General features: G+C 42.7%; 1 protein-coding gene across 1 annotated transcript in view; it reads left to right on the top strand.

The window, feature by feature from the left end:
* Positions 1-26,923, top strand: part of LOC106571404 (exostosin-1) — a 303,773-nt gene that overhangs the window by 223,172 nt on the left and 53,678 nt on the right. The window contains exons 3-4 of the mRNA XM_014144454.2: positions 5,576-5,669; positions 20,276-20,383. Of these exons, the coding sequence (XP_013999929.1) occupies positions 5,576-5,669; positions 20,276-20,383 (202 nt within the window). The remainder of the gene's footprint in view (positions 1-5,575; positions 5,670-20,275; positions 20,384-26,923) is intronic.

The raw sequence follows: 26,923 nt of genomic DNA, 5'->3' as shown, positions 1-26,923 counted from the left end.
AGAACCACCCACCAAAGAAGGACCAAGCAGCGGAGGAAGGAGCAGCAGGAGAGCTATTTGGAGTCATGGACATGGGAGGAGATCCTCGATGGTAAAGGACCATGGAGGCAGGCTGGGGAGTACCAGCGCCCGAAGGAGGAGCTGGAGGAAGCTAAGAGGGTACGACGGAGGTATGAGGCATTATATCCTCCATTTCAGGAGGTGAGGAGGCAGCCCCAAAAAAATTTTTTGGGGGGGGCATACGGGGAGTTGGGCTAAGTCAGGGGGGAGCCCTGACCTAACTTCCCGGGTGTACAGGAGAGCAAAAAGGAGCCAGTCAAGGAATCAAGCGAGGAGCTTGACTCGAGATTCCGGAGAGAGGTACTGGCGGAAAGGGCACGAAGGAGCACCTGTGCTTACTATGGGGAGTGACGGATCAAGCAAGCACCATGTTATGCGGAGATACGCACGGTATCGCCAGTGCGCAGCTACAGCCCGGTGCGCTTGGTGAATGCTTCTCACAGGTGTCATGCTAGAGCCAGCATCGAGCCAGAACCGGTGATGCAAGTTGCAAGCATCAGACCGCCGGTGAGGGTTCATGGCCCAGTGTATCCTGTTCCTGCTCCTCGTACTCTTCCTCCAGTGCGTCAGCCCAGTCCAATACGTCCTGTTCCTGCTCTCCGCACTAGCCCTGTGGTGCGTGTTACTGTTCTGGCGCCTCCAAAGCCAGCCGCACGCATCAGGCCTCCAGTGCGTCTGCCCAGTCCGGTACGTCCTGTTCCTGCTCCTCGCACTAGCCCTGTGGTGCGTGTTACTGTTCTGGTGCCTCCAAAGCCAGCCCCACGCATCAGGCCTCCAGTGCGCCTGCCCAGCCCAGTACATCCTGCTCCTCGCACTAGCCCTGTGGTGCGGGTTACTAGTCTGGTGCCTCCTAAGCCAGCCCCACGCATCAGGCCTCCAGTGCGCAGTTCCCCGTCCAGAGCTTCCGGCGACAGTTCCCCGTCCAGAGCTTCCGGCGACAGTTCCCCGTCCAGTGCTTCCGGCGACAGCCTACAGTCCGGAACCGACAGAGACGGCCTACAGTCCGGAACCGACAGACGCTCCCCAGCCCGGAGTCTCCAGCGACGCTCCCCAGCCCGGAGGCTCCAGCGACGCTCATCAGCCAGGAGGCTCCAGTGACGCTCCCCAGCCTAGAGTCTACGGAACGGGAGCTACGCCCAGAGCCACCTCCGTAGTGGGAGGATTGGGAGGGGGGGGTGTAGCACAGGGACCGTTGTTGACGATGGCCACCCTCCCTTCCCTCTCTTTAAGTTTGGGCTAGTTTTGTGGGGTTTTTGTTTAAGGTGCATTCGGCGTCTGCACCTTTGGGGGGGGGGGGGGTACTGTCATGTCCTGACCAGTAAAAAGGGTTATTTGTCATTATAGTTAGTCAGGGCGTGACAGGGGGGGTGTTTGTTTTGTGGGTTTAGGTTCTAGTTTTCTTATTTCTATGTTTAAATCTAGCTTTTCTATGTCTAGGTGAGTTTTGGCAATGACCTCCAATTAGAGGCAGCTGGTTGTTGTTGTCTCTAATTGGAGGCCATATTTAGTTGTTTGTTTTCACTTGTTGGTGGTTGTTTCTAGTATAGTCTGTGCACCTTTCTGGACTGTTTTTGTTGTTTGTTTATTTTGATTAAGTGTTTTCTTTAATAAAATAAGAAGATGAGCACTTTACCCGCTGCGTTTTGGTCCCCCTTCAACGACGCTTGTGACAGTGATTTGTTAAGCACATTTTTACTCCTGAACTTGACCAAGAAATGTTTGCTTTTTATTTCATTTGTTTTAAAAAATCCACTTTGACATTATGGAGTATTGTGTGTAGGCGGGAGAGAGAGATCTGCTAATATGTTCTCTATGCACACTGCACAGATTGTTAGTTTGGTTTCACAGACACTGCTGAAGTCAGATTTCATAATTATTCAGTACAGTTTAAATACAAGTGTGATGCTTGTATCTTCGAAGTGTCTGCCACTAATTTATTTCTTTACTGCTGCTGTCCCAGTGTAATTGGATTTAGCCATTTGCAGGGACTATCAACTTGACAGTGCTTATTGATTCCCCACTGGATTGTATTTGACATGTCAAGGTGAGAGCTCAAACTACAGTAAAGGTCGAAGCCTGATTTATTTAAACCATATAATCCCATAATTTGGGTCGGCACAATTACCATATAACCGTGTATTGGACGGTTAAGGATGAAGACCATCATGAAAATAAAATAACTGTTGAATGAACAGCTGACTGAAGACGGGACGGCCGGGCATTCATGCTGTTGAGTCAATTTCTGCGGCAACATGGACTCAACAACGTGATGAAACTTTATTGGTCGTTGCTGGAATAAGCAAGGTGTCAGTAGCAAATGAGCACACACAGAAAGGTGCAAGCAAAGTGCAGCAGCAGAACTCATAGAAATAACATTTATAGAACTGGCTTGGAACCTCTAACACTGGCAATTTGACTGGTAAACTCATGGGTACACTCACAATGGCTGCCTGGTATTGTGATGCACTAATTTTCATGGTAATGTTAGCTGATGTTAGCTGATGTGGCTCATGCAATGGAATGTTGAATCTACAAATCACAGCACATCTTGATGGGTACACTTCCTGCTTTGCTCCTATGGGTACACTCGCAATGGCCACCAGTCCACCCATTATGCCATGGTCAGTGCTATCCGGAATCCTTGGGACATCCCTACCCTAACCTTCAAGGGATACTTCAGGATTTTGGCAATGAGGCCCTTTATCTACTTCCCCAAAGTCAGATGAACTTGTGGATACCATTTTTGGGTGTGTTCGTAAATTGACTCTGGGCTCTCCTCTCCTCAGGGTGTTTGAAGGATGGCTGGAGACAGAGACAGGGTTTCTAACAAAACATCACTGTGAGAGGGAGAACAACAGTCATTGATGTCATATACAGTTGGAAGTCGGAAGTTTACATACACCTTAGCCAAATACATTTAAACTCAATTCCTGACATTTAATACCAAGTAAAAATGTCCTGTCTTAGGTCAGTTAGGAGCACCACTTTATTTTAAGAATGTGAAATGTCAGAATAATAGTAGAGAGAATGATTTATTTCAGCTTTTATTCCTTTCATCACATTCCCAGTGGGTCAGAAGTTTACATACACTCAATTAGTATTTGGTAGCATTGCCTTTAAATTGTTTAACTTGGGTAAAACGTTTCAGGTAGACATCCACAAGCTTCACACAATAAGTTGGTTGAATTTTGGCCCATTCCTCCTGATAGAGCTGGTGTAACTGAGTCAGGTTTGTAGGCCTCCATGCTCACATACACTTTTGCTGTTAGGCCCACACATTTTCTCTAGGATTGAGGTTAGGGCTTTGTGATGGCCACTCCAATACCTATACTTTGTTGTCCTTAAGCCATTTTGCTTAACTTTGGAAGTATGCCTGGGGTCATTGTCCATTTGGAAGATCCATTTGTGACCAATATATCCACATAATTTTCCTACCTCATGATACCATCTATTTTGTGAAGTGCACCAGTCCCTCCTGCAGCAAAGCACCCCCACAACATGATGCTGCCACCCCCATGCTTCACGGTTGGGATAGTGTTCTTCGGCTTGCAAGCCTCCCCCTTTTTCCTCCAAACATAACAACGGTCATTTTGGCCAAACAGTTCTATTTTTGTTTCATCAGACCAGAGGACATTTCTCCAAAAAGTACGATCTGGCTTTTTTATTGTGGTTTTGGAGCAGTGGCTTCTTCCTTGCTGAGCTGCCTTTTAGGTTATGTCGATATAGGACTTGTTTTACTGTGGATATAGTTACTTTTGTACTTGTTTCCTCCAGCATCTTCACAAGGTCCTTTGCTGTTGTTCTGGGATTGATTTGCACTTTTCGCACCAAAATATGTTCATCTCTAGGAGACAGAAAGCGTCTCCTTCCTGAGCGGTATGATGGCTGTGTGGTCCCATGGTGTTTATACTTGCGTACAATTGTTTGTACAGATGAACTGGTACCTTCAGATGTTTGGAAATTGCTCCCAAGGAGGTCTTGGCTGATTTCTTTTGATTTTCCCATGATGTCAAGCAAAGAGGCACTGAGTTTGAAGGTAGGCCTTGAAATGCATCCACAGGTACACCTCCAATTGACTCAAATTATGCCAATTAGCCTATCAGAAGCTTCTAAAGCCACAGCATCATTTTCTGGATTTTTCCAAACTGATTAAAGGCACAGTCAACTTATTGTATGTAAACTTCTGATCCACTGGAATTGTTACGCAGTGAGTTATAAGTTAAATAATCTGTCTGGAAACAATTGTTTGAAAAATGACTTGTGTCATGCACAAAGTAGATGTCCTAACCGACTTGCCAAAACTATGCTTTGTTAACAAGAAATTTGTGGAGTGGTTGAAAACAAGTTTTAATGATTCCAACCTAAGTGTATGTAAACTTCCAACTTCAACTATACATACAGTTCTGTAAAATACTGCTATGTTTATATATGACAATTGCATACCGTCACACTGGATGGAACATATTAATTTATAGTCTCATTACCAAAATGATCAACCACAGCCATGATTCCAGGTTAGCCAGTTGATCACAAATTTGGGAGACAGCCTGATCTCTGAGAGTTGTCCATCTTGAAAATGCCCCTGTCTTGTTTAATAACAAAGAAAGTGTAATGTATGTTTCCATTCAAATGTCATGAATCATCCTTAGCCTCCCTTAAGAATTCGCTGCCTGATATTTTTCATACGATATGGGTTATGTGGATCATAGACGGCATTGGTTATAGATCGCGGGGCTTCATTGGCAGCGACAGGCTGGTGTGTTTTGTGATTGATTTATGTAGCTTAAAAGCTCTCCTGTTATTTCATCTGATTTACTGTCAGATAAAACAGCTGCTCCTCATCCTTATTGGATGGGCCTTGGGATGAGACGCCGGTTTGGAACAGGGCCATAAATTACCCCTCTCTCTCTATTGGCCTGCAGTGAGGGGAGAGTAGAAAGGATGTGCTGCCTGCTATAGGGATGGGATGAGGAATCCTGGGCTTGTATCACTGGGAAAGACAGAGGTGCTTTTGGAGATCAATCTCAAAAAGTCTCCCTTTGTAATACACTAGTTGTGTAACATTGATCATACTCTAGGCCAGAGTGGAGGACCTTATTCTAGTCTAAAAGCTTTCTTTGTGTATAATGACATTCTTGAAACATGACAAGTGCTTTGAAGTTTGTCTAATTTCTCTGAAGAATGTGAAGGAGTTGGAGAGTGTGTTTGTCATGTTCCCACATCTATTTCACCTACTAAAATATGTATTTGTTTGAGCTTATGTCTTTGTTTGTGATTGAGTGAGACAATTGACACAAGTTTTAATGCTGTAATTGTTGTTTGCATGTGTTTAATCTAAGGACACATTTACTTTAAACTACCCTCTGTCAGCTCATAGACATTCTCTCTTTCCTCTATTCTTTTTCTCTCTACTCTCTCATTTTTGTCATTTGAACCTCAAAGGAGTCCATCTTGACATTTTAGCGTGCGTGATGTCTCCATGAGTCTGACAAAGTCGGTTTCTGTCTGTCTCCAGGTTCGACTACCAGGAGCTGCTTCATAACTCCAGCTTCTGCCTGGTGCCCCGCGGTCGCAGGCTGGGCTCCTTTCGCTTTCTCGAGGCCCTCCAGGTACGTGGTTTGAAGTTTCCCCAACAAAAAACCTGTCCCTCCGAGGCTCCTTGCGTCTCCAAGTGGTTCCCTTGGAAATGGGGGCTAGTCGTCGGCATGGCAGCCTGGGTTGGAGCATGTGAGTTGTGCAGGCCCTGCAGTCTGCCAGGCCTGATGCTTGGGTTATTGGTATTGACAACCTGTCATCTTTTCAGAAACAGCTGCAGAAGAGTTCTGTACTATAGATACAGAAGAGACCTATTTTTATCTCAACACCTCCCACTTTCATTAACACCTGATCTCCTCCTCTCAGGCATGTTTATTTGGACTGACAGTAGCATCCCACTGAGCCTCTATAGAAGTATCTTAGAATTGTTTATTACTTGGAACCATCCCATTGTAGATGTACATGTGTCTCTATATCGACAGAGGAAGTTATTATGGACATTCTGAATCAATGTAGTGTGGTATCACTTCCAGATACACTGAGGCCTGCATGGCTAAAAGTAAAGAATGAAGGAAGTAGCCTAGTGATTTCTACCCTACTCTGTACAAATCAAATCAATCAATCAAATGTATTTATAAAGCCCTTCTTACATCAGCTGATGTCACAAAGTGCTGTACAGAAACCCAGCCTAAAACCCCAAACAGCAAGCAATGCAGGTGTAGAAGCACAGTGGCTAGGAAAAACTCACTAGAAAGGCCAGAACCTAGGAAGAAACCTAGAGAGGAACCAGGCTATGAGAGGTGGCCAGTCCTCTTCTGGCTGTGCCGGGTGGAGATTATAACAGAACATGGCCAAGATGTTCAAATGTTCATAGATGACCAGCAGGGTCAAATAATAATAATCACAGTGGTTGTCGAGGGTGCAACAGGTCAGCACATCAGGAGTAAATGTCAGTTGGCTTTTCAAAGCTGATCATTCAGAGTACCTCTACCGTTCCTGCTGTCTCTAGAGAGTTGAAAACAGCAGGTCTGGGACAGGTAGCACGTCCGGTGAACAGGTCAGGGTTCCATAGCCGCAGGCAGAACTGTTGAAACTGGAGCAGCAGCACAGCCAGGTGGACTGGGGACCGCAAGGAGTCATCAGGCCAGGTAGTCCTGAGGCATGGTCCTAGGGCTCAGGTCCTACGAGAGAGAGAAAGAAAGAAAGAGAGAGAAAGAAAGAGAGAGAATTAGAGAGAGCATACTTAAATTCACACAGGACGCCGGATAAGACAGGAGAAATACTCCAGATATAACAGACTGACCCTAGCCCCCCGACACATAAACTACTGCAGCATAAATACTGGCGGCTGAGACAGGAGGGGTCGGGAGACAGTGTGGCCCTGTCCGACAATACCCCCGGACAGGGCCAAACAGCAGGATATAACCCCACCCACTTTGCCAAAGCACAGCCCCCACACCACTAGAGGGATACCTTCAACCACCAACTCACCATCCTGAGACAAGGCCGAGTATAGCCCACAAAGATCTCTGCCACGGCACAACCCAAGAGGGGGCACCAACCCGGACAGGAAGATCACGTCAGTGACTCAACCCACTCAAGTGACGCACCCCTCCTAGGGATGGCATGGAACAGCACCAGTAAGCCAGTGACTTAGCCCCTATAATAGGGTTAGAGGCAGAGAATCCCAGTGGAGAGAGGGGAACCAGCCAGGCAGAGATAGCAAGGGAGGTTCGTTGCTCCAGTGCCTTTCCGTTCACCTTCACACTCCTGGGGCAGACTACACTCAATCATAGGACCTACTGAAGAGATGAGTCTTCAATAAAGACTTAAAGGTTGAGACCGAGTCTGCGTCTCTCACATGGGTAGGCAGACCATTCCATAGAAATTGAGCTCTGTAGCCTCTAGCTGTTTGCTTAGAAATTCTAGGGATGGTAAGGATGCCTGCATCTTGTGACCGTAGCGTACGTGTAGGTATGTATGGCAGGACCAAATCGGAAAGATAGGTAGGAGCAAGCCCATGTAATGTTTTGTAGGTTAGCAGTAAAATCTTAAAATCAGCCCTTGCCTTAACAGGAAGCCAGTGTAGAGAGGCTAGCACTGGAGTAATATGATACCATTTTTGGGTTCTAGTCAAGATTCTAGCAGCCGTGTTTAGCACTAACTGAAGTTTATTTAGTGTTTTATCCGGGTAGACAGAAAGTAGAGCATTGCAGTAGTCTAACCTAGAAGTGAGAAAAGCATGGATACATTTTTCTGCATAATTTTTGGACAGAAAGTTTATGATTTTTGCAATGTTACGTAGATGGAAAAAAGCTGTCCTTGAAACAGCCTTGATATGTTTGTCAAAACAGAGATCAGGGTCCAGAGTAACGACGAGGTCCTTCACAGTTTTATTTGAGACGACTGTACAACCATCTAGATTAATTGTCAGATTCAACAGAAGACATCTTTGTTTCTTGGGACCTAGAAAAAGCATCTCTGTTTTGTCCGAGTTTAAAAGTAGAACATTTGCTGCCATCCACTTCCTTATGTTGGAAACACAGGCTTCCAGGGAGGGCAATTTTGGGGCTTCACCATGTTTCATCGAAATGTACAACTGTGTGTCATCCGCATAGCAGTGAAAGTTAACATTATGTTTCCAAATGACATCACCAAGAGGTAAAATATATAGTGAAAATAATAGTGGTCCTAAATAGGAAGCCTTGAGGAACACCGAAATTTAGAATTGATTTGTCTGAGGACAAACATTCACAGAGACAAACTGATATCTTTCCGACAGATAAGATCTAAACCAGGCCAGAACTTGTCCGTGTAGACCAATTTCGGTTTCCAATGTCTCGAAAAGAATGTGGTGATCGATGGTATCAAAACCAGCAGGTCTAGGAGCACGAGGACAGATGCAGAGCCTCGGTCTGACGCCATTAAAATGTCATTTACCACCTTCACAAGTGCAGTCTCAGTGCTATGATGGGGTCTAAAACCAGACTGAAGCGTTTCGTATACATTGTTTGTCTTCAGGAAGGGAGTGAGTTGCTGCGCAACAGCTTTTACATTTTCTTTTGAGAGGAATGGGAGATTCGATATAGGCCGATAGTTTTTTTATATTTTCTGGGTCAAGGTTTGACTTTTTCAAGAGAGGATTTATTACTGCCACTTTTAGTGAGTTTGGTACGCATCCGGTGGATTATGTTCAACCTAGGAGGGCCAAGCACATTAGTATAGTTGAAATAGGGTCCAGTATGCAGCTTGAATGTTTAGAGGCCATGATTATTTTCATCAATGTGTCAAGAGATAAAGTACTAAATAACTTTAGTGTCTCCCTTGATCCTAGATCCTGGCAGAGTTGTGCAGACTCAGGACAACTAAGCTTTGGAGGAATACGCAGATTTAAAGAGGAGTCCATAAAATGATCATGATTTTTTCCTCAGAGGTTCTCTCTTGGGGAATGCTGCTTTTTAGTTAGCTTTGCAACAGTATCAAAAATGAATTTTGGATTGTTCTTATTTTCCTCAGTTAACCTGTCTGGGGTATGTGGGACGCTAGCGTCCCACCGGCGGGACACACTACCAACAGCCAGTGAAATAGCAGGGCTCCAAGTTCAAAACAACAAAAATCTCATAATTCAAATTTCTCAAACATAAATGATGAACCTCTCGTTAATCCAACCACATTGTCTGATTTCAAAAAGGCTTTACGGCAAAGGCATAGCATTAGATTATGTTAGGACAGCACCTTGACAAGAAAAACCACACAGCCATTTTCCAAGCAAGGAGAGGCGTCACAAAAACCAGAAATACACGTAAAATGAATCACTAACCTTTGATGATCTTCATCAGATGGCACTCATAGGACTTCATGTTACACAATACATGTATGTTTTGCTCGATAAAGTTCATATTTATATCCCAAAAAAACATTTTACATTGGCGTGTAATGTTCAGAAATGTTTAGCCTCCCAAAACGTCCGGTGAATGAGCACATCAATTTACAAAAATATTCATCATAAACGTTGATAAAATGTTAAACTGTTATTCAAAGAATTATAGATACACTTCTCCTTAATGCAACCGCTGTGTCAGATTTCAAAAAAAACTTTACAGCGAAGCACACTTTGCAATAATCTGAGTACAGCGTTCAGACACGAAACCAAACCCGCCATTTTGTGGAGTCAACAAAACTCAGAAATAATATTATAAATATTCACTTACCTTTGATGATCTTCATCGTAATGCACTCCCAGGAATCCCAGTTCCCCAATAAATGTTCATTTGTTTCGATAAAGTCCATATATGTCCAAATACCTCCTTTTTGTTTGCACGTTCGGTCGAGTACTCCAAATGCGCTGTGCTCGCGCATTAAGTTCAAAAGTCGAAAAGTCAAAAAAGTTATATTACAGTTCGTAGAAACATGTCAAACGATGTATAGAATCAATCTTTAGGATGTTTTTATCATAAATCTTCCATAATATTCCAACCGGACAAGACCTTTGTCTTCAAAAAAGGAAAGGAACACAGCTAACTCTCATGTGAGCGCGCGCCACTGAGCTCATGTCATTTTCTCACTCATCTACTTCCAGGAGCTCTTATTCTCTCCCTATTCACAGTAGAAGCATTAAACAACGTTCTAAAGACTGTGACATCTAGTGGAAGCCTTAGGAAGTGCAAAATGAACCCTAAGTCACTGTATACTGTATAGGCAATCACTTGAAAAACTACAAACCTCAGATTTCCACACTTCCTGGTTGGTTTTTTCTCAGGTTTTTGCCTGCCACATGAGTTCTGTTATACTCACAGACATCATTCAAACAGTTTTAGAAACTTCAGAGTGTTTTCCATCCAAATCCACTAATAATATGCATATCCTACCTTCTGAGCCTGAGTAGCGGGCAGTTTACTACAGGCACGCCTTTCATCCGTACGTCAAAATACTGCCCCGTTACCCTAGAGAAGTTAAGTTGGAAAAATAGGATGATCGAGCAGCAGTGAGGGCTCTTCGATACTGCACGGTACTGTCTTTCCAAGCTAGTCGGAAGACTTCCAGTTTGGTGGAGCACCATTTCCATTCCAATTTTCTGGAAGCTTGCTTCAGAGCTCGGGTATTTTCTGTATGCCAGGGAGCTAGTGTGTTATGACAAATGTTTTTTGTTTTTAGGGGTGCGACTGCATCTAGGGTATTACGCAAGGTTAAATTGAGTTCCTCAGTTAGGTAGTTAACTTTTTTTGTACTCTGACGTCCTTGGGTAGGTGGAGGGAGTCTGGAAGGGCATCTAGGAATCTTTGGGTTGTCCGAGAATTTATAGCACGACTTTTGATGATCCTGAGCAGATTATTTGTTGCGATTGCAAACGTAATAAAATGGTGGTCTGATAGTCCAGGATTATGAGGAAAAACATTTAAGATCCACAACATTTCTTCCACGGGACAAAACTAGGTCCAGAGTATGACTGTGGCAGTGAGTAGGTCCGGAGACATTTTGGACAAAACCCACTGAGTCGATGATGGCCCTGAAAGCCTTTTGGAGTGGGTCTGTGGACTTCTCCTTGTGAATATTAAAGTCACCAAAAATTGGAATATTATCTGCCATGACTACAAGGTCCGATAGGAATTTAGGGAACTCAGTGAGGAACGCTGTATATGGCCCAGGAGGACTGTAAACAGTAGCTATAAAAAGTGATTGAGTAGGCTGGATAGATTTCATGACTAGAAGCTATTTTTTTTAATTGAAATGTGCTATCGTAAATGTTAGCAACACCTCCACCTTTGCGGGATGCGCGGTGGATATGGTCACTAGTGTAACCAGGAGGAGAGGCCTCATTTAACACAGTAAATTCTAAATTCATCTGGCTTAAGCCATCTTTCAGTCTGGCCAATCACATCAAGGTTATGATCAGTGATTAGATCATTGACTATAACTGCCTTGGAATTGAGGGATCTAACATTAAAGTAGCCCTATTTTGAGATGTGAGGAATCACAATCTCTTTCAATAATGTCAGGAATGGAGGACGTCTTTATTCCTGTGAGATTGCTAAGGTGAACACCGCCATGTTGAGTTTTACCCAACCTAGGTTGAGGCACAGACACGGTCTCATTGGGGATAGCTAAGCTAACTACAATGACTGTGCTAGTGGCAGACTCCACTAAGCTGGCAGGCTGGCTAACAGGGGAGTTAGAGGAGTTAGGGGAGTTAGAGCCCTGTCTATGTTCATAGATAAGATGAGAGGACCCCTCCAGCTAGGATGGAGTCCGTCACTCCTCAACAGGTCAGGCTTGGTCCTGTTTGTGGGTGAGTCCCAGAAAGAGGCCTCGGTCTTTTGGGAGGGGCAGAAAACAGTTTTCAACCAGCGATTGAGTTGTGAGACTGCTGTAGAGCTCATCACTCCTCCTAACTGGGAGGGGGCCAGAGACAATTACTCGATGCCGACTCATCTTTCTAGCTGATTTACACGCTGAAGCCATGTTGCGCTTGGTGACCTCTGACTGTTTCATCCTAACATTGTTGGTGCCGACGTGGATAACAATATCCCTATACTCTCTACACTCGCCAGTTATAGCTTTAGCCAGCACCATCTTCAGATTAGCCTTAACATCGGTAGCCCTGCCCCCTGGTAAAAAGTGTATGATCGCTGGATGATTCGTTTTAAGTCTAATACTGCGGGTAATGGAGTCGCCAATGACTAGGGTTTTCAATTTGTCAGAGCTAATGGTGGGAGGCTTCGGCGTCTCAGAACCCGTAACGGGAGGAGTAGAGACCAGAAAAGGCTCGGCCTCCGACTCCGACTCGCTTAATGGGGAGAACCGGTTGAAAGTTTGTCGGCTGAATGAGCGACATCGGTTGAGCATTCCTACAGCATTTCCTTCCAGAAGCCATGAGAAGGTTGTCCAGCTGCGGGGACTGTGCGAGGGGATTTATACTACTATCTGCACTGACTGGTGGCACAGACACTGTTTCATCCTTTCCTACACTTAAATTACCCTTGCCTAACGATTGCATCTGAAGCTGGGCTTGCAGCACAGCTATCATCGCCATAAGGCGATCATTCTCCTGTATATTATGAGTACTGCGATTGCAATTAGAAGGCATCATGTTAATGTTACTACTTAACTTCGGCTGGTGGAGGTCCTGACGAACCACATCCAGATAAAGCGTCCGGAGTGAAAAAGTTGACTGAAAAAAGTCGAGCGAGGGAACAACTAAAAATATCAACGGTAATTAAAAAGTAAAAACCGTAAAGTTGGCAGGTAGCAAAGTAAGGTTAGCAACAAAACGCACAACAGCACGAAAACAAGTCTACAAGTTGTGTCAAATCAAACTTTATTTGTCACATGCGCAAGTGTAGACCTTACTGTGAAATGCTTACTTACAAACCCTTAACTCTTCTTGAACTGCACTGTTGGTTAAGAAAATATTTACCAAATAAACTAAAGTTAAAAAAATATATAATAAAAAGTAACACGATAACGAGGCTATATACAGGGGGTACCAGTACCGAGTCAGTGTGTGGGGGTACAGGGTAGTTGAGGTCATTTGTACATGTAGGTAGGGGTGAAGTGACTATGCATAGATAATAAACAGTGAGTAGCAGCAGTGCACAAAACAAATGGGGAGGGGGGGGATCAATGCAATCATTTGATTAATTGTTCAGCAGTCTTATGGCTTTGGGGAAGAAGCTGTTAAGGAGCCTTTTGATCCTAGACTTGGCGCTCCGGTACCGCTTCCCGTGCGGTAATAGAGAAAACAGTATATGACAATTTTATGGGCTTTCCTATTATATAGGTCCTGGATGGCAGGAAGCTTGGCCCCAGTGAAGTACTGGGCCGTACGCACTACCTTCTGTAGCGCCTTACGGTCAGATGCCGAGCAGTTTCCATACCAGGTGGTGATGCCACTGGTCAGGATGCTCTCAATGGTGCAGTTGTAGAACTTTTTTAGGATCTGGGGACCCATGCCAAATCTTTTCAGTCTCCTTAGGGGAAAAGGTTTTGTCGTGCCCTCTTCACGACTGTCTTGGTGTGTTTGAACCATGATAGATCATTGGTGATGTGGACACCAAGGAACTTGAAACTCTCGACCCTCTCCACTACAGCCCTGGGCCTGTTCGGCCTACCTTTTCCTGTAGTCCACGATCAGCTCCTTTGTTTTGCTCACATTGAGGGAGAGGTTGTCCTGGCACCACACTGCCAGTTCTCTGACCACCTCCCTATAGGCTGTCTCATCGTTGTCAGTGATCAGGCCTGCCACAGTTGTGTCATCAGCAAACTTAATGATAGTGTTTGAATCGTGTTTGGCCACGCAGTTGTGAGTGAACAGGGAATACAGGAGGGGACTAAGTACACACCCCTGAGGGGTCCTAGTGTTGAGGATCAGTGTGTCAGACGTGTTGTTGCCTACCCTTACCACCTGGGGGCGGCCCGTCAGGAAGTCCAGGATCCAGTTGCAGAGGGAGGTTTTTAGTCCCAGGGTCCTTAGCTTAGTGATGAGCTTCGTGGGCACTATGGTGTTGAACGCTGAGCTGTAGTCAATGAACAGCATTCTCACATAGGTGTTCTTTTTGTCCTGGTTGGAAAGGGCAGTGTGGCGTGCGATTGAGATTGCGTCATCTGTGGATCTGTTGGGGCGGAATGTGAATTGGAGTGGGTCTAGGGTGTCCGGGAGGATGCTGTTGATGTTAGCCATGACCAGCCTTTCAAAGCACTTCATGGCTCCCGACGTGAGTGCTATGGGGCGGTAATCATTTAGGCAGGTTACCTTCGCTTCCTTGGGCACAGGGACTATGGTGGTCTGCTTGTAGGTATTACAGACTCAGTCAGAGAGAGGTTGAAAATGTCAGTGAAGACACTTGCCAGTTGGTTCACGCATTCTTTGAGTACACGTCCTGGTAATCCATCTGGCCCCGCGGCTTTGTGAATGTTGACCTGTTTAAAGGTCTTGCTCACATTGGCTACCGAGAGCATTATCACACAGTCATCCAGAATCTGACCACTTCCGTATTGAGCGAGTCACTGGTACTTCCTGCTTTAGTTTTTGCTTGCAAGCAGGAATCAGGAGGATAGAATTATGGTCAGATTTGTGAGCTTTGTATGCATCTCTGTGTGTGGAGTAAAGGTGGTCTAGAGTTTTTTTTCCTCTGGTTGCACGTGACATGCTGGTAAAAATTTGGTAAAACTGATTTAAGTTTGCCTGCATTGAATCCCCGGCCACTAAGAGCGCTGCTTCTGGATGAGCATTTTCTTGTTTGCTTATGGCCTTATAGAGTTGGTTGAGTGCGGTCTTAGTATTGGTCTGTGGTGGTAAATAGACGGCTACGAATAATATAGATGAGAACTCTCTTGGTAGATAGTGTGATCTACAGCTTATCATATGGTACTCTACCTCAGGCGAGCAATACCTCAAGATTTCTTTATTATTAGACATTGCGCACCAGCTGTTATTGACAAAAAGACAAACTCAAGCTTCTTCCAGTTCGTGGTGAGTAATCGCTGTTCTGATATCCAGAAGTTATTTTTCGGTCACAAGAGACGGAAGCAGCAACATTATGTACAAAATAAGTAAAACAATAAGTTACAAACAAAGCACCAAAAAAAAAAAATAGCACAATTGGTCAGGAGTATGTAAAACGTCATCCATCCTCTTCGGCGCCATCTTACAATCTTACAGGCGGTCAGTGCAGCAGTTAGGCAGACACTGTAGCTAACAATTCAAGTGTGTGAATAATCATCTCACAGAGTACCGACTGAAAGCTAGCTGGAATTACGGCCCCAAATGGTGCGTTCTTTGCTACCTTTTAAGTGTGAGACAGTTCCATTCCGCACCCAGATTTCAGATGGGACACTTTGAAAAAGGAACATCAAAAAGCTTTTAGACATGACACAGATTGAGCTTTGATATTGTGAGGCAGTCCTCTCCCATTTGTCCTCTTTATCCATCAGTGAGGCTCAAACAAGGGCTGTTATGCAGATGGATGGAAGGAGAAGACTGGGGCTGGTGTGGCAGCAGACAATGATTTGTTTCCCTACAACAGCAGAGGGGAGGGAGGAGAAGGAAAGGAGAAGAGGGGAGAGGAAAGAAGGGGAGGAGATGAGGGGGGAGGAGAGGAAAGAAGAGGGAGAGGAGAGGGAGATGAGATGAGAGGGAAAGGCGAGGAGAGTGATGATGCCACGACACTGAGCCAGGCCATGCAAATCACTAAAGAGCAGAGGGGATTTAAACAGACAGACAGGCCACCACCAATCCTGGACTTGGCATTTTTCACAAAGCCCCCATAAGCCCCAAATGAGTGTCAACTTTTAATGATGGAGATCCAAGTTTCCCTTGAAATGTAAACATGGGTTCATGGTGCTGTACAGTTCAGTATGCTGCCTTGGTTTTTATTATTTTAGTCTGCATGTATGATTGTTGACTACAAAACACATCAAATTAGATCCCTCTAAATGCAGTGCCACTGTATATAAATTAAAAGGGATTCTGATGAAGTAGGCAATGTTAATTTATCCGTAAGTGCTAATGTACATAGTTAAACAAATGTTATTCTCCCTAAAAATGGTTGCCACTTTGGTTTTCTCACCTCTGAGCATCCATTAAAAGTAAATCCTTTGCAAACTTACCTTGATAGAGAATTTGATCCCCGGAAAAGCCTGGCTTTAAGTTTGTGATAAACAGGTTTGTGTTGCTATGGTGTTTTTTTTAATGGAATTGTGTAAACAGGTTTAAGGAGCAGGGTTGTAGTGCTGCAAGAGTGTGGGGGAGAGGCACTCCCTCACCTTTTTCAGTTCGATAATACACGAAGCTGGTAAACTACTTCTGGAAAATGTATTCTGATAAATTCTAAATAAATAATATTTAATTTCTTCCCTGTCTTCTTGGGGGGCTCCCGAGTGGCGGTCTAAGGCAGTGCTAGTGCTAGAGGGTCACTTCAAATCCAGGCTGTATCACAAAAACATTTAAATAAGAAATCACAACCGGTGGTGATTGGGAGTCCAATAGGGCAGTGCACAATTTGCCCAGCGTCGTCCGGATTTGGCAGGTGTAGGCCGTCATTGTAAAAATTAGTTGTTATTAACTGACTTGCCTAGTTAAATAAAGGTTAAATAAAAAACGATATATTTCTGGCGGTAGCGATAATGATTAACTGTAGGCTACGTGTGTGCACTGCGAAGGTCCATCAGAGGCTTGACCACTTTGGCCAGTCATTTAAATTGGCAAACATTTATAAAGATTCACCAGCTGTTTCTATCCAGCCTTATAAACAAAATGAGAAGCCGCATGTTCACAACCACAAGCTTTAAAGGCTCGTCCGCAGCGGACCAGGCTGCAGGGCACACACCTGATACGTCAGGCAAACATCCTGGAGAGAGAGCTGGCCAGAGCCTCTCCCTCCGGGATTCGGGCAAGACATTTTCATCCTGTGCCAACGCTTCTCCCTCCTGTGTGCCTCCACCATCAATGGCTTTAGGGACTTTGTTCACAGTAGGGGACACGTGCCACGCGAGCTGAGAACACTGCTTAACTGTACATAATCTCCAGTGTTTGACTTGGGCGAAGCTCACCGGAGCTGAGTACCGGCACTTCCATTTCTCTACTACTTGAGCTCCTGCTCAAAATTATTGTGGAGCTCCTGCACGTATATATAAACAGTACCAGCACCCAAAATGAGTACTGGAATCTATTTTAGACCAAGTCAAGCACTGTACCTTGGCGGCGTGTTAGAGGTGGTTCAGCCACATGAACCTTATCATCACACCAACGAGATCTAGGATCCAAATTCACACTGTGTCTGTCTTGATGTTCATAAAACTCCACCGACCCCCTCTTGCGCAGTGGAATCCAGAACCAAACGTGACCACTTGGTTACGGCGACACCGTTCTGCGGAAGAAATCCAAAGCCCAAGGAGCCTGACCCTCTGGAAGTTGTTGTAGCCCTCCTTGGGATATTTCGACTATTGGCTATTGGTTAAGACGCAAGGCCTGTTCTAGCTTGGGATGTCAGGGTGGGCAATTGGAAATATGAATTAGGCTAAGTTGAAGGTAATAATATTAAGATTATATTAGTTTATTGAGATGCATGGTTACACATCAAAAGCTTGATTTTATTTTATGTTTTAAAACAAATGTTCTGCAATTCTACATAGTAATGATTTATGTTCACTACTTTGTCAATTGATTTGATAGAATGTTCAATCTCTGCAAATAAATTATATGAATTGATATTTCACCTCAGTTTTCTTTTTATTCTGTAATAGGGTATATTGTAACCATGTGTTCAAGCTAATCAAAGTGTATTTATGATACAGCGTGGTGGAAGCTACACAATACAATGTAATGCCTACTCGCAACTAAAGCTCTCCCTGCAAACAGCACAGGGATATTAAGCTATATGTATTTGCATTTACATTAGGCTATAGCCTACAAATAGCTATACCACGTAGTCGTAGGCCTATTAGGCTATACTGCAAATTATTATTGTTTGTTCCTGAACTGGCCGAATGGCAGCGCTATCCTTCAGCACCACAAGTTGGTTAAACTTTTTTAACATCATTGCATGATCCTGGCGCTGTTCTTTCAGCAGCACGAAGGGCCCTCCAATCGCTTAAAATAACACTCAAGATGCATATTCCCATAAATAAATGCATATTCCCACTATAAATGCATTTTCCCATAAAACTGATTGAGAACAATCAAATGATTGGCATGCAGATTTGTAATTATTATCATTCACGATTGACTGTGATGGCCTATTTTTAAATTAGGTATGCCTATCTTGGTAATTGAGGGTATTAAAAATAAATATTGAGACAATATGTGTGGGTATAGGCTAGAGGTCGACCGATTCTGATTTTTCAACAGTGATACAGATTATTGGAGGACCAATAATTGGTATAATCCGTATTAAATATATATTTGTAATAATGACAATTACAACAATACTGAATGAACTTTTTGAACACTTTTATTTTAACTTAATATAGTACATAAATAAAATCTATTTAGTCTCAAGTAAATAATGAAACATGTTCAATTTGGTTTAAATAATGCAAAAGCACAGTGTTGGAGAAGAAAGTAAATGTGCAATATGTGCCATGTAAAAAAGCTAACATTTAAGTTCCTTGCTCAGAACATGAGAACATATGAAAGCTGGTGATTCAATATTTCCAGTTCTTCAATATTCCCAGGTAAGAAGTTTTAGGTTGTAGTTATTATAGGAATTATGATGCGTCAACTATTTCTCTCTATACCATTTGTATTTCATATACCTTTGACTATTCGATGTTCTTATAGGCACTTTAGTATTGCCAGCCTAATCTCAGGAGTTGATAGGCTTGAAGTCATAAACAGCGCTGTGCTTCAAGCATTGCTAAGAGCTGCTGGCAAACGCAGTAAAGTGCTGTTTGAATGAATGCTTATGAGCCTGCTGCTGCCTATCACCGCTCAGTCAGACTGCTCTATCAAATATCAAATCATAGACTTAAATACGAGCCTTTGGTCATTAATATGGTCAAATCCGGAAACTATCATTTTGAAAACAAAACGTTTATTCTTTCAGTGAAATACGGAACCGTTCCATATTTTATCAAACGGGTGGCAACCTTAAGTCTAAATATTGCTGTTAGATTGCACAACCTTCAATGTTATGTCATAATTATGTAAAATTCTGGCAAATTAATTACGGTCTTTGTTATGAAGAACGATTCATGCGGTCCAAACTGTTGCATATACCCTGACTCTGCTTGCACTGAACGAAAGAGAAGTGACACCATTTCCCTAGTTAATATTGCCTGCTAACATTAATTTCTTTCAACTAAATATGCAGGTTTAAAAATAAATACTTCTGTGTTTTGATTTTAAGAAAGGCATTGATGTTTATGGTTAGGTATATTTGTGCAACGATTGTGCTTTTTTCGCGAATGCACTTTTGTTAAATCATCACCCGTTTGGCGAAGTTGAAGTAGGCGGTGATTTGAGGATAAATTAACAGGCACCGCATTGATTATATGCAACGCAGGACAAGCTAGTTAACCTAGTAATATCATCAACCATGTGTAGTTAACTAGTGATTATGTGAAGATTGATTGTTTTTTTATAAGATAAGTTTAATGCTAGCTAGCAACTTACCTTGGATTATGACATAATTTGAATTTTTTATTTAGCGCTCCCTCACCTAAAAATTTTTTCACTACACCACTGTTAAGGAGTGAAACAATTTCTAATTTCCATTATAAAGGTGCAGCTATGAGGTAAACCACAAGTCTTTCTGAATATTAAAACCAGCTAAGTGAGTGATGAACTATGTTCAACAAACAATGAAAACAAACTATCTAAAAATGTGTCTAATTACTCAAGTATTTGTTTGATGCTAGTAACTAATTACCTGCACTAATGATAAGACCCAATAGGTTCAACCAAATAGCGTTATACAATACGCCCTACCATTGTGTGACTAACATTCCACCTTTTACTCTGTATGACAGGGCATTCAGATGAACCTGTTTGTAGATATGACTACAAAGAAATCTGATACTTTACTGTAAAGAAATATCTGGACTAGCTCTTATAACTGTGACTATTTCTTAACAGTCCAGTAGAAGGGTAGAGACTGGTATCCATAATAGAAGTGTATGTGCATATTCTATTACCACTGACCCTCTCTGTGCTTCCCCCTGGGCTACCGTCCTCCTCCCCCAGGCTGCCTGTATCCCTGTCCTACTGAGCAACGGCTGGGAGCTGCCTTTTTCTGAGATCATCGACTGGAGCAAAGCAGCTGTCATCGGGGACGAGAGGCTCCTACTGCAGGTAGCTACTGATGGAGACCTCCTCCCTATGACACTTCTCTCTCTCTCTCTCTCTCTCTCTCTCTCTCTCTCTCTCTCTCTCTCTCTCTCTCTCTCTCTTCTCACTCGCTCTCTCATGCTATTATATAGTACCGTAAGCTGTACCTTATGCTAGAACACAAGGCATTCACAGCTCACATTGGGCTCTAAAGTAGCCCTTAGTAAGGACCACTGGAATGGATAACTTTTACCGCTCTCTCCATAGGAATATATTAATACAATTTTGCAAACGTACTACAGTAACTTTTTGGTGGGTCATTATTGTCCTATCACAGCACTCCTATTTGCTGTAATATTCTGTTACCTCAAACTACTCTCTCTTATCATTCAGCATTAGTTGCAGTTTCACGTTTATTGGGGTGAGTCTTGTCCTTGAGGAAGAACTGAGCGATTTCCGCTAGATGGGGTAGCTGCAAAGTCAAAATTAGCTATGTTGTAAAAATTCATGAATTTTTTTCGGTCTTAATTTACAGTTGGGGTTAGCAGTGTGGTTAGGTTTAAATCCATTTTTTTGACTTTGTAGCTGTTCCAGCTAGTGACAGCTCTGCGGAGCTGCCTCCAGAAGAAGAATCATTATGAGAAACGCTAACCTGCGCATTCCTACATTCCTTACCCTTTGTTAGCTTCATAAACTAGCCATTCTTTAACTTTACACACTATACCAAGTATCCAGAATTAGAGGAAGTGATTCCTCATCTTGCCAGCCACACCCACGGTTTCAGAGGGGCTTGTTTGCAAAGGGGTGTGATGAAATGCCAGAATACCTACACATATTAATCCACCCCATCCCTGCAACCGACCGCCCGTCTCCCTAATGTCTCCCAGAGCATGGGCCCTGTATCAATCAACTATCCCATTAATTATGTCATTCAAGATGTATGATATTTATATTCTTTAATTACTGAACTTATTAGCAGCTGATGTGGCAAAAGGGAAGACGTTTGATTTACGATATGCAAAAATGTCACCCAGAACATGAAAGTAAATGAGGAAATTATGTGTGCTGAGATATGACAGGATTTCACTCGGTGTCATTCACCTTCTTGTCTCAGTTCCATCCCCAACTTATGAAATCAGAGCAATTATTAGAGGAGCTGCCTGTTGCCGTTGACCTGGGAACGACCCATGGTTCTATTGAAACCCGACACATGTATTTGATCTCAGACTACCGATACACACAAAGATGTGCACTCAAATGCAAAATTGAGTCAACACACAATGCAAATGCAGCCTATTAAAAGCCGTAAATGGTTTTAATACAAGTCCTGTAATTATTTGTGATTATACGCTATTGAATGAAAGACATTCAGAGATGCTAGCTATTGTTTTTTCTCACTCTCTTCACCCCCTAGTTACAAAGTCCCTGTCCTAAAAGCATGCTAATTGTTGTCAGATATGTGTAGACGTGGAAAATATGCTGTGACAGGATATGAGGCACTCAAGGACGTTTTGTCTCTAGAAGAAAGAAAAAAAAACATAATGACAGCATTTGTTCACTAGGCACAAATAAATGTTACATCTAATTAAATTAAGCACTTAGAAGTCAGACACACCAAGAAAACTGAGGGCCGATAGGTACTTAGAACAGTAGGAGGCTGTTCCATCTCTTGCTACAACAAAATATGTACCTGCTGCGTGCCAACCTGGTACAGACAAACCTGCCGTTTCTACTTGTAGAATCGCCCTGCTTGTCGTCGTACGTTTTTGCAATGACATTTAATTGTTCAGTTTTCAAACGCAGTTCCATAGCTAGCAGAATTTTTCCCTTGTCTGCATTGGTCATTGGTTTCCCGGTTCTCTCCACCTGTCCCTTTATGTCTACCGTTACCTGCTCGTGCTTCAGCTGTGCACTGCGGTATTGGACAGATGGCAATCTCGGATGGCAAGACATCAGAGCTAGACTGGAGAGAACCTTTACGAGGCCTGCGCCCGATGGTTGGTTTTGGAAAGCATTGTTGTCTGCTTTTCCACTAATGGCATAATTAGGGTTGTTATCGCTGCTGAGGTCAGAGATCAATCCATTTACGGGTGGAGGTTCACTAATTAGCGGGCGAGTGGGGACCACCCCCTCTGATAGCTTGCACATTATTAGAACATTTGAAAGGAAAAAATGTTTTTCCTAATTTTCCAAAATTTGGTTTTGGAATGTGGGGAGCTGCAAAGACGATTTTAATCTATTTATAGACGTTAATGAACCATCAGTACTGTACAGTACTGTGGAAGTTGGACGTGAATGAATTTGCAAAAGCAAATTGAATTAATCAATGCCAATGATTAGTCCTACCTGGGTAGGCTATCTGGGTATTAAACTTGAAATTACCTGAGAGGTTGCTTCATCCAGGTTAATATGCAAAGTTTAAGTTGTCTCATTTAATTGGAAGAACCTAGAAAGGTATGTTCGACAATTTAACTTATTAAATTGAATGAGACGATAATCCATACAATCTCCATTGATTGGATATCATAAGTGTAAACCGTAGGTCAAATGTTGGGACCCTTCACCACTAGGGTACGCTCCTCCCTGGGGCTGAAGCCACATGGGATTCACTCCCGTCAGTAATGGGTTTTACTGATTAATCTATTTATGATATATCAAACCTGTATAGGCTATCTGGGAATTAACTTTGAATTAACCTGAGAGCATTGCTTCATCTAAGTTAAGTTTGGAAAAAGTTAATAATGTCTCATTGTAGACGCCCAATCAATTTTGGATATTATTTAAAAGATCCACTTGAAAAGGTAAATCTGGCAATTTCACTTGTTAGTTAAATTGAATGAGACGTCATATCCAGTCAATTGCGATTGTCTGGATATTTTACCGTGCTCCACGTTTGGATTTCCCCTAGAGATGTACTGGCAATTCTTCACCACCAGGTGAAGTACAAAGGTCGGGACTTCCGTCGCGCCAGGCGGAGAGATTAAAACGTGGCACAGGGAGAGGAAATGTTCCCTCTCTGTTAGCTTGCCCGTAATGCTAAGCTATTGCTACTTGGTTCAGGAGTATCCTTCCAAGCACCAAAATAGGGTCCTTTCACTATGGAAAGGGTGGGTTTTCTAGTGACGTCTCACCTTAACCCCATTCAGCATATTCTGCTAGCGTTTATGCTGACCGGAGCGACACGGTACTTAAATACAGATACGCATACGGTCTGCCCACACTGTCTTAGTGCGTTAGGCAAATTATTCGGCTCGGTTACCGGACAGTTAACTTCTAATTTCTAACCTTACTCTAGAAGTTAATATTGACCGACAGAAATAGTACCGTTTGGCCTAATGGACTAAATCTGGAATTTATCCCTCAATGCTATCGACATAAGACCGGAGCCACTCTAAATAGCTTCTCCCAATGGAAAATACACAATCACTTTGTTTAGATAGCAGGCTGTTTGTACAATTCTGTTCGCACAATTGATATATAGAATTTCACAGCAAAGTCCAATTCTATCTTAGATTCCTCGCACGGGGGCACCAATAATGTCGTGTCTTTGGGGTACCATTAAACTGAAGACATGTTTATCAATTAACTCCCTGTAATTATTATCACGCGATCAAACTGATTCATCGTTTAATTGTAATTAACTAGGAGATCGGGGCACCAAGGAAAATATTCAGATTACAAAGTTATAATTTTCCTAATATAACTTTCCTATATTATAACATTATATATTATATTATAGTATAGGCCGATTATCTTCTGGTTTAAATGGTGTATTTTACCTCGCGTCCAGTCTCATTCCAAACGTCGTAAATTGTTGTATCTGCACGAACCCAGTCTTTACTAAAATCATCCATACATCAATTGTCTTAAAATCATTTATTTACTAAACTAAGTAATTCACATAAAGTATACAAACAGTAATTATCATCACAAAGAATTGGTAGGGTAATGTGCCCTAGTGGGCTAAAACAGGCATGGCTGGTGTCTTGTAGAACAATGGATCATAAAGGTTCAGCTGAGTAGGTACACAGAGTTCATTAATATTAACAATTGACAATTGAACGCTCACTCATTCGGGAACAATTGCAATCAAGATATATTTACGCTCAGTGTGTCGTCGGGATCCTTGTTGGAGCGTCGCCCGGTTGGAGAGTTCTCTCTCTCTCTCTCTCTCTCTCTCTCTCTCTCTCTCTCTCTCGGTTAGTATGGATCTTTCAAAGCGACATTCATTAATGTCGTCATAGAATGGATGTTTCGTTGGTCTTCGCGTTCAATGATATAATTTACTTAGCTGCAGACTAATAATTAATATCAAAGACTTGTTCTTATTCTGTCGGTATCAATAGTCTAAAAGTTAACCACGTGGTATAGTTCACTTTCAGTAGAGTACTTGGATGGTCAAACCTATTGGCCAACTCGCAATGGAGTGGAGGCGGGTCTGAAGAAAGTAGATCAGGCTATGGTTTTATAGTGAACATGTCACATGACACCTGGTCCTGTCTGTGTCCCTGGGGGCGTGCCGATGACTGAGTTAAGCTTGGTACAGAAATATAATTCTATCACATTAACATCAGTACATAGCATCTCAATGTATTACAAATAGCTTTATCCTTATTAACCTGTTGGGGCTAGGGGGCAGTATTTGCACGGCTGGATAAAAAAATTTACCCGATTTAATCTGGTTACTAATCCTACCCAGTAACTAGAATATGCATATACTTATTATATATGGATAGAAAACACTCTAAAGTTTCTAAAACTGTTTGAATGGTGTCTGTGAGTATAACAGAACTCATTTGGCAGGCAAAACCCTGAGACATTTTCTGACAGGAAGTGGATACCTGATGTGTTGTATTACCTTTAAACCTATGCCATTGAAAAACACAGGGGCTGAGGAATATTTTGGCACTTCCTATTGCTTCCACTAGATGTCACCAGCCTTTACAAAGTGTTTTGAGTCTTCTGGAGGGAGATCTGACCGAACAAGAGCCATGGAACGATGATGGCCCATTAGACACCTGGCGCGCGAGTTCATGTTGGGTACCCTCGTTCCAATACGTTATAAAAGAGAATGCATTCGTCCACCTTGAATATTATTCATGTTCTGGTTAAAAAGGCCCTAATGATTTATGCTATACAACGTTTGACATGTTTGAACGAACGGAAATATATTTTTTCCCCTCGTTCATGAAGTGAAGTCCGGCGGGCTTAGATCATGTGCTAACAAGACGGAGATTTTTGGACATAAATGATGAGCTTTTTTGAACAAAACTACATTCGTTATGGACCTGTGATACCTGGAAGTGACATCTGATGAAGAGAATCAAAGGTAATGGATTATTTACATAGTATTTTCGATTTTAGATCTCCCCAACATGACGGCTTGTCTGTATCGCAACGCGTATTTTTCTGGGCGCAGTGCTCAGATTATTGCAAAGTGTGATTTCCCAGTAAGGTTATTTTTAAATCTGGCAAGTTGATTGCGTTCAAGAGATGTAAATCTATAATTCTTTAAATGACAATATAATATTTTACCAATGTTTTCTAATTTTAATTATTTAATTTGTGTTGCTGACTTGACTGCCGGTTATTGGAGGGAAACGATTTCCTCAACATCAATGCCATAGTAAAACGCTGTTTTTGGATATAAATATGAACTTGATAGAACTAAAAATGCATGCATTGTCTAACATAATGTCCTAGGAGTGTCATCTGATGGAGATTGTAAAAGGTTAGTGCATCATTTTAGCTGGTTTTATGGTTTTGGTGACCCTGTCTTTGAATTGACAAAACAATACACACAACTCTTGTAAATGTACTGTCCTAACATACTCTAAATTTATGCTTTCGCCGTAAAACCTTTTTGAAATCGTAAAACATGGTTAGATTAAGGAGATGTTTATCTTTCAAAGGGTGTAAAATAGTTGTATGTTTGAAAAATTTGAATTTTGACATTTATTTGGATTCAAATTTGCCGCTCTTGAAATGCACCTGCTGTTGATGGAGTGCACCACGGGTGGGACGCTAGCGTCCCACCTAGCCCATAGAGGTTAATACATTCTATACAACCATGTGGATGCAAGTCTCAAGGCTGAGCCTATTATATAAACCGTTTTATGGTAATATGGCTATATTGTCTCTTCTGAGTATCACAAAATTGTACCAAGCGGACCAGTTCGTAGCTGGATTCTTCACCATCTTCCATACCTTCTCCAGAACACAAAGGTCGCTTGGCTCCCCAATTCTGTGAGTTGGAAGAATTTCCTGTGTCTCTCTATGGGCCATGTGGCAAGAGATTCTCCTCTTAGAGTTTTTACAACCCTTTCACACAGGGCCTGGGTGGGGGAAGGTAGGTTGGGGGATGGTGTAAGGGGGGAGGGGGTCAACTGTCCTCCCTGTACTCAAAGAGGCCAACGTCATGACAAGACGATTCTATACTTTTGTGGCAACAGTTTGGGGAAGGCCCTTTCCTGTTTCAGGATGACAATGCCCCCGTGCACAAAGCGAGGTCCATACAGAAATGGTTTGTCGAGATCAGTGTGGAAGAACTTGACTGGCCTGCAC

This window comes from Salmo salar, chromosome ssa15, assembly GCF_905237065.1.
Source record: "Salmo salar chromosome ssa15, Ssal_v3.1, whole genome shotgun sequence".
In the NCBI taxonomy this organism is placed as follows: domain Eukaryota; kingdom Metazoa; phylum Chordata; class Actinopteri; order Salmoniformes; family Salmonidae; genus Salmo; species Salmo salar.
The sequence above is the reverse complement of the archived record's forward strand: the minus strand, read 5'-3'. Positions and strand labels throughout refer to the sequence as shown.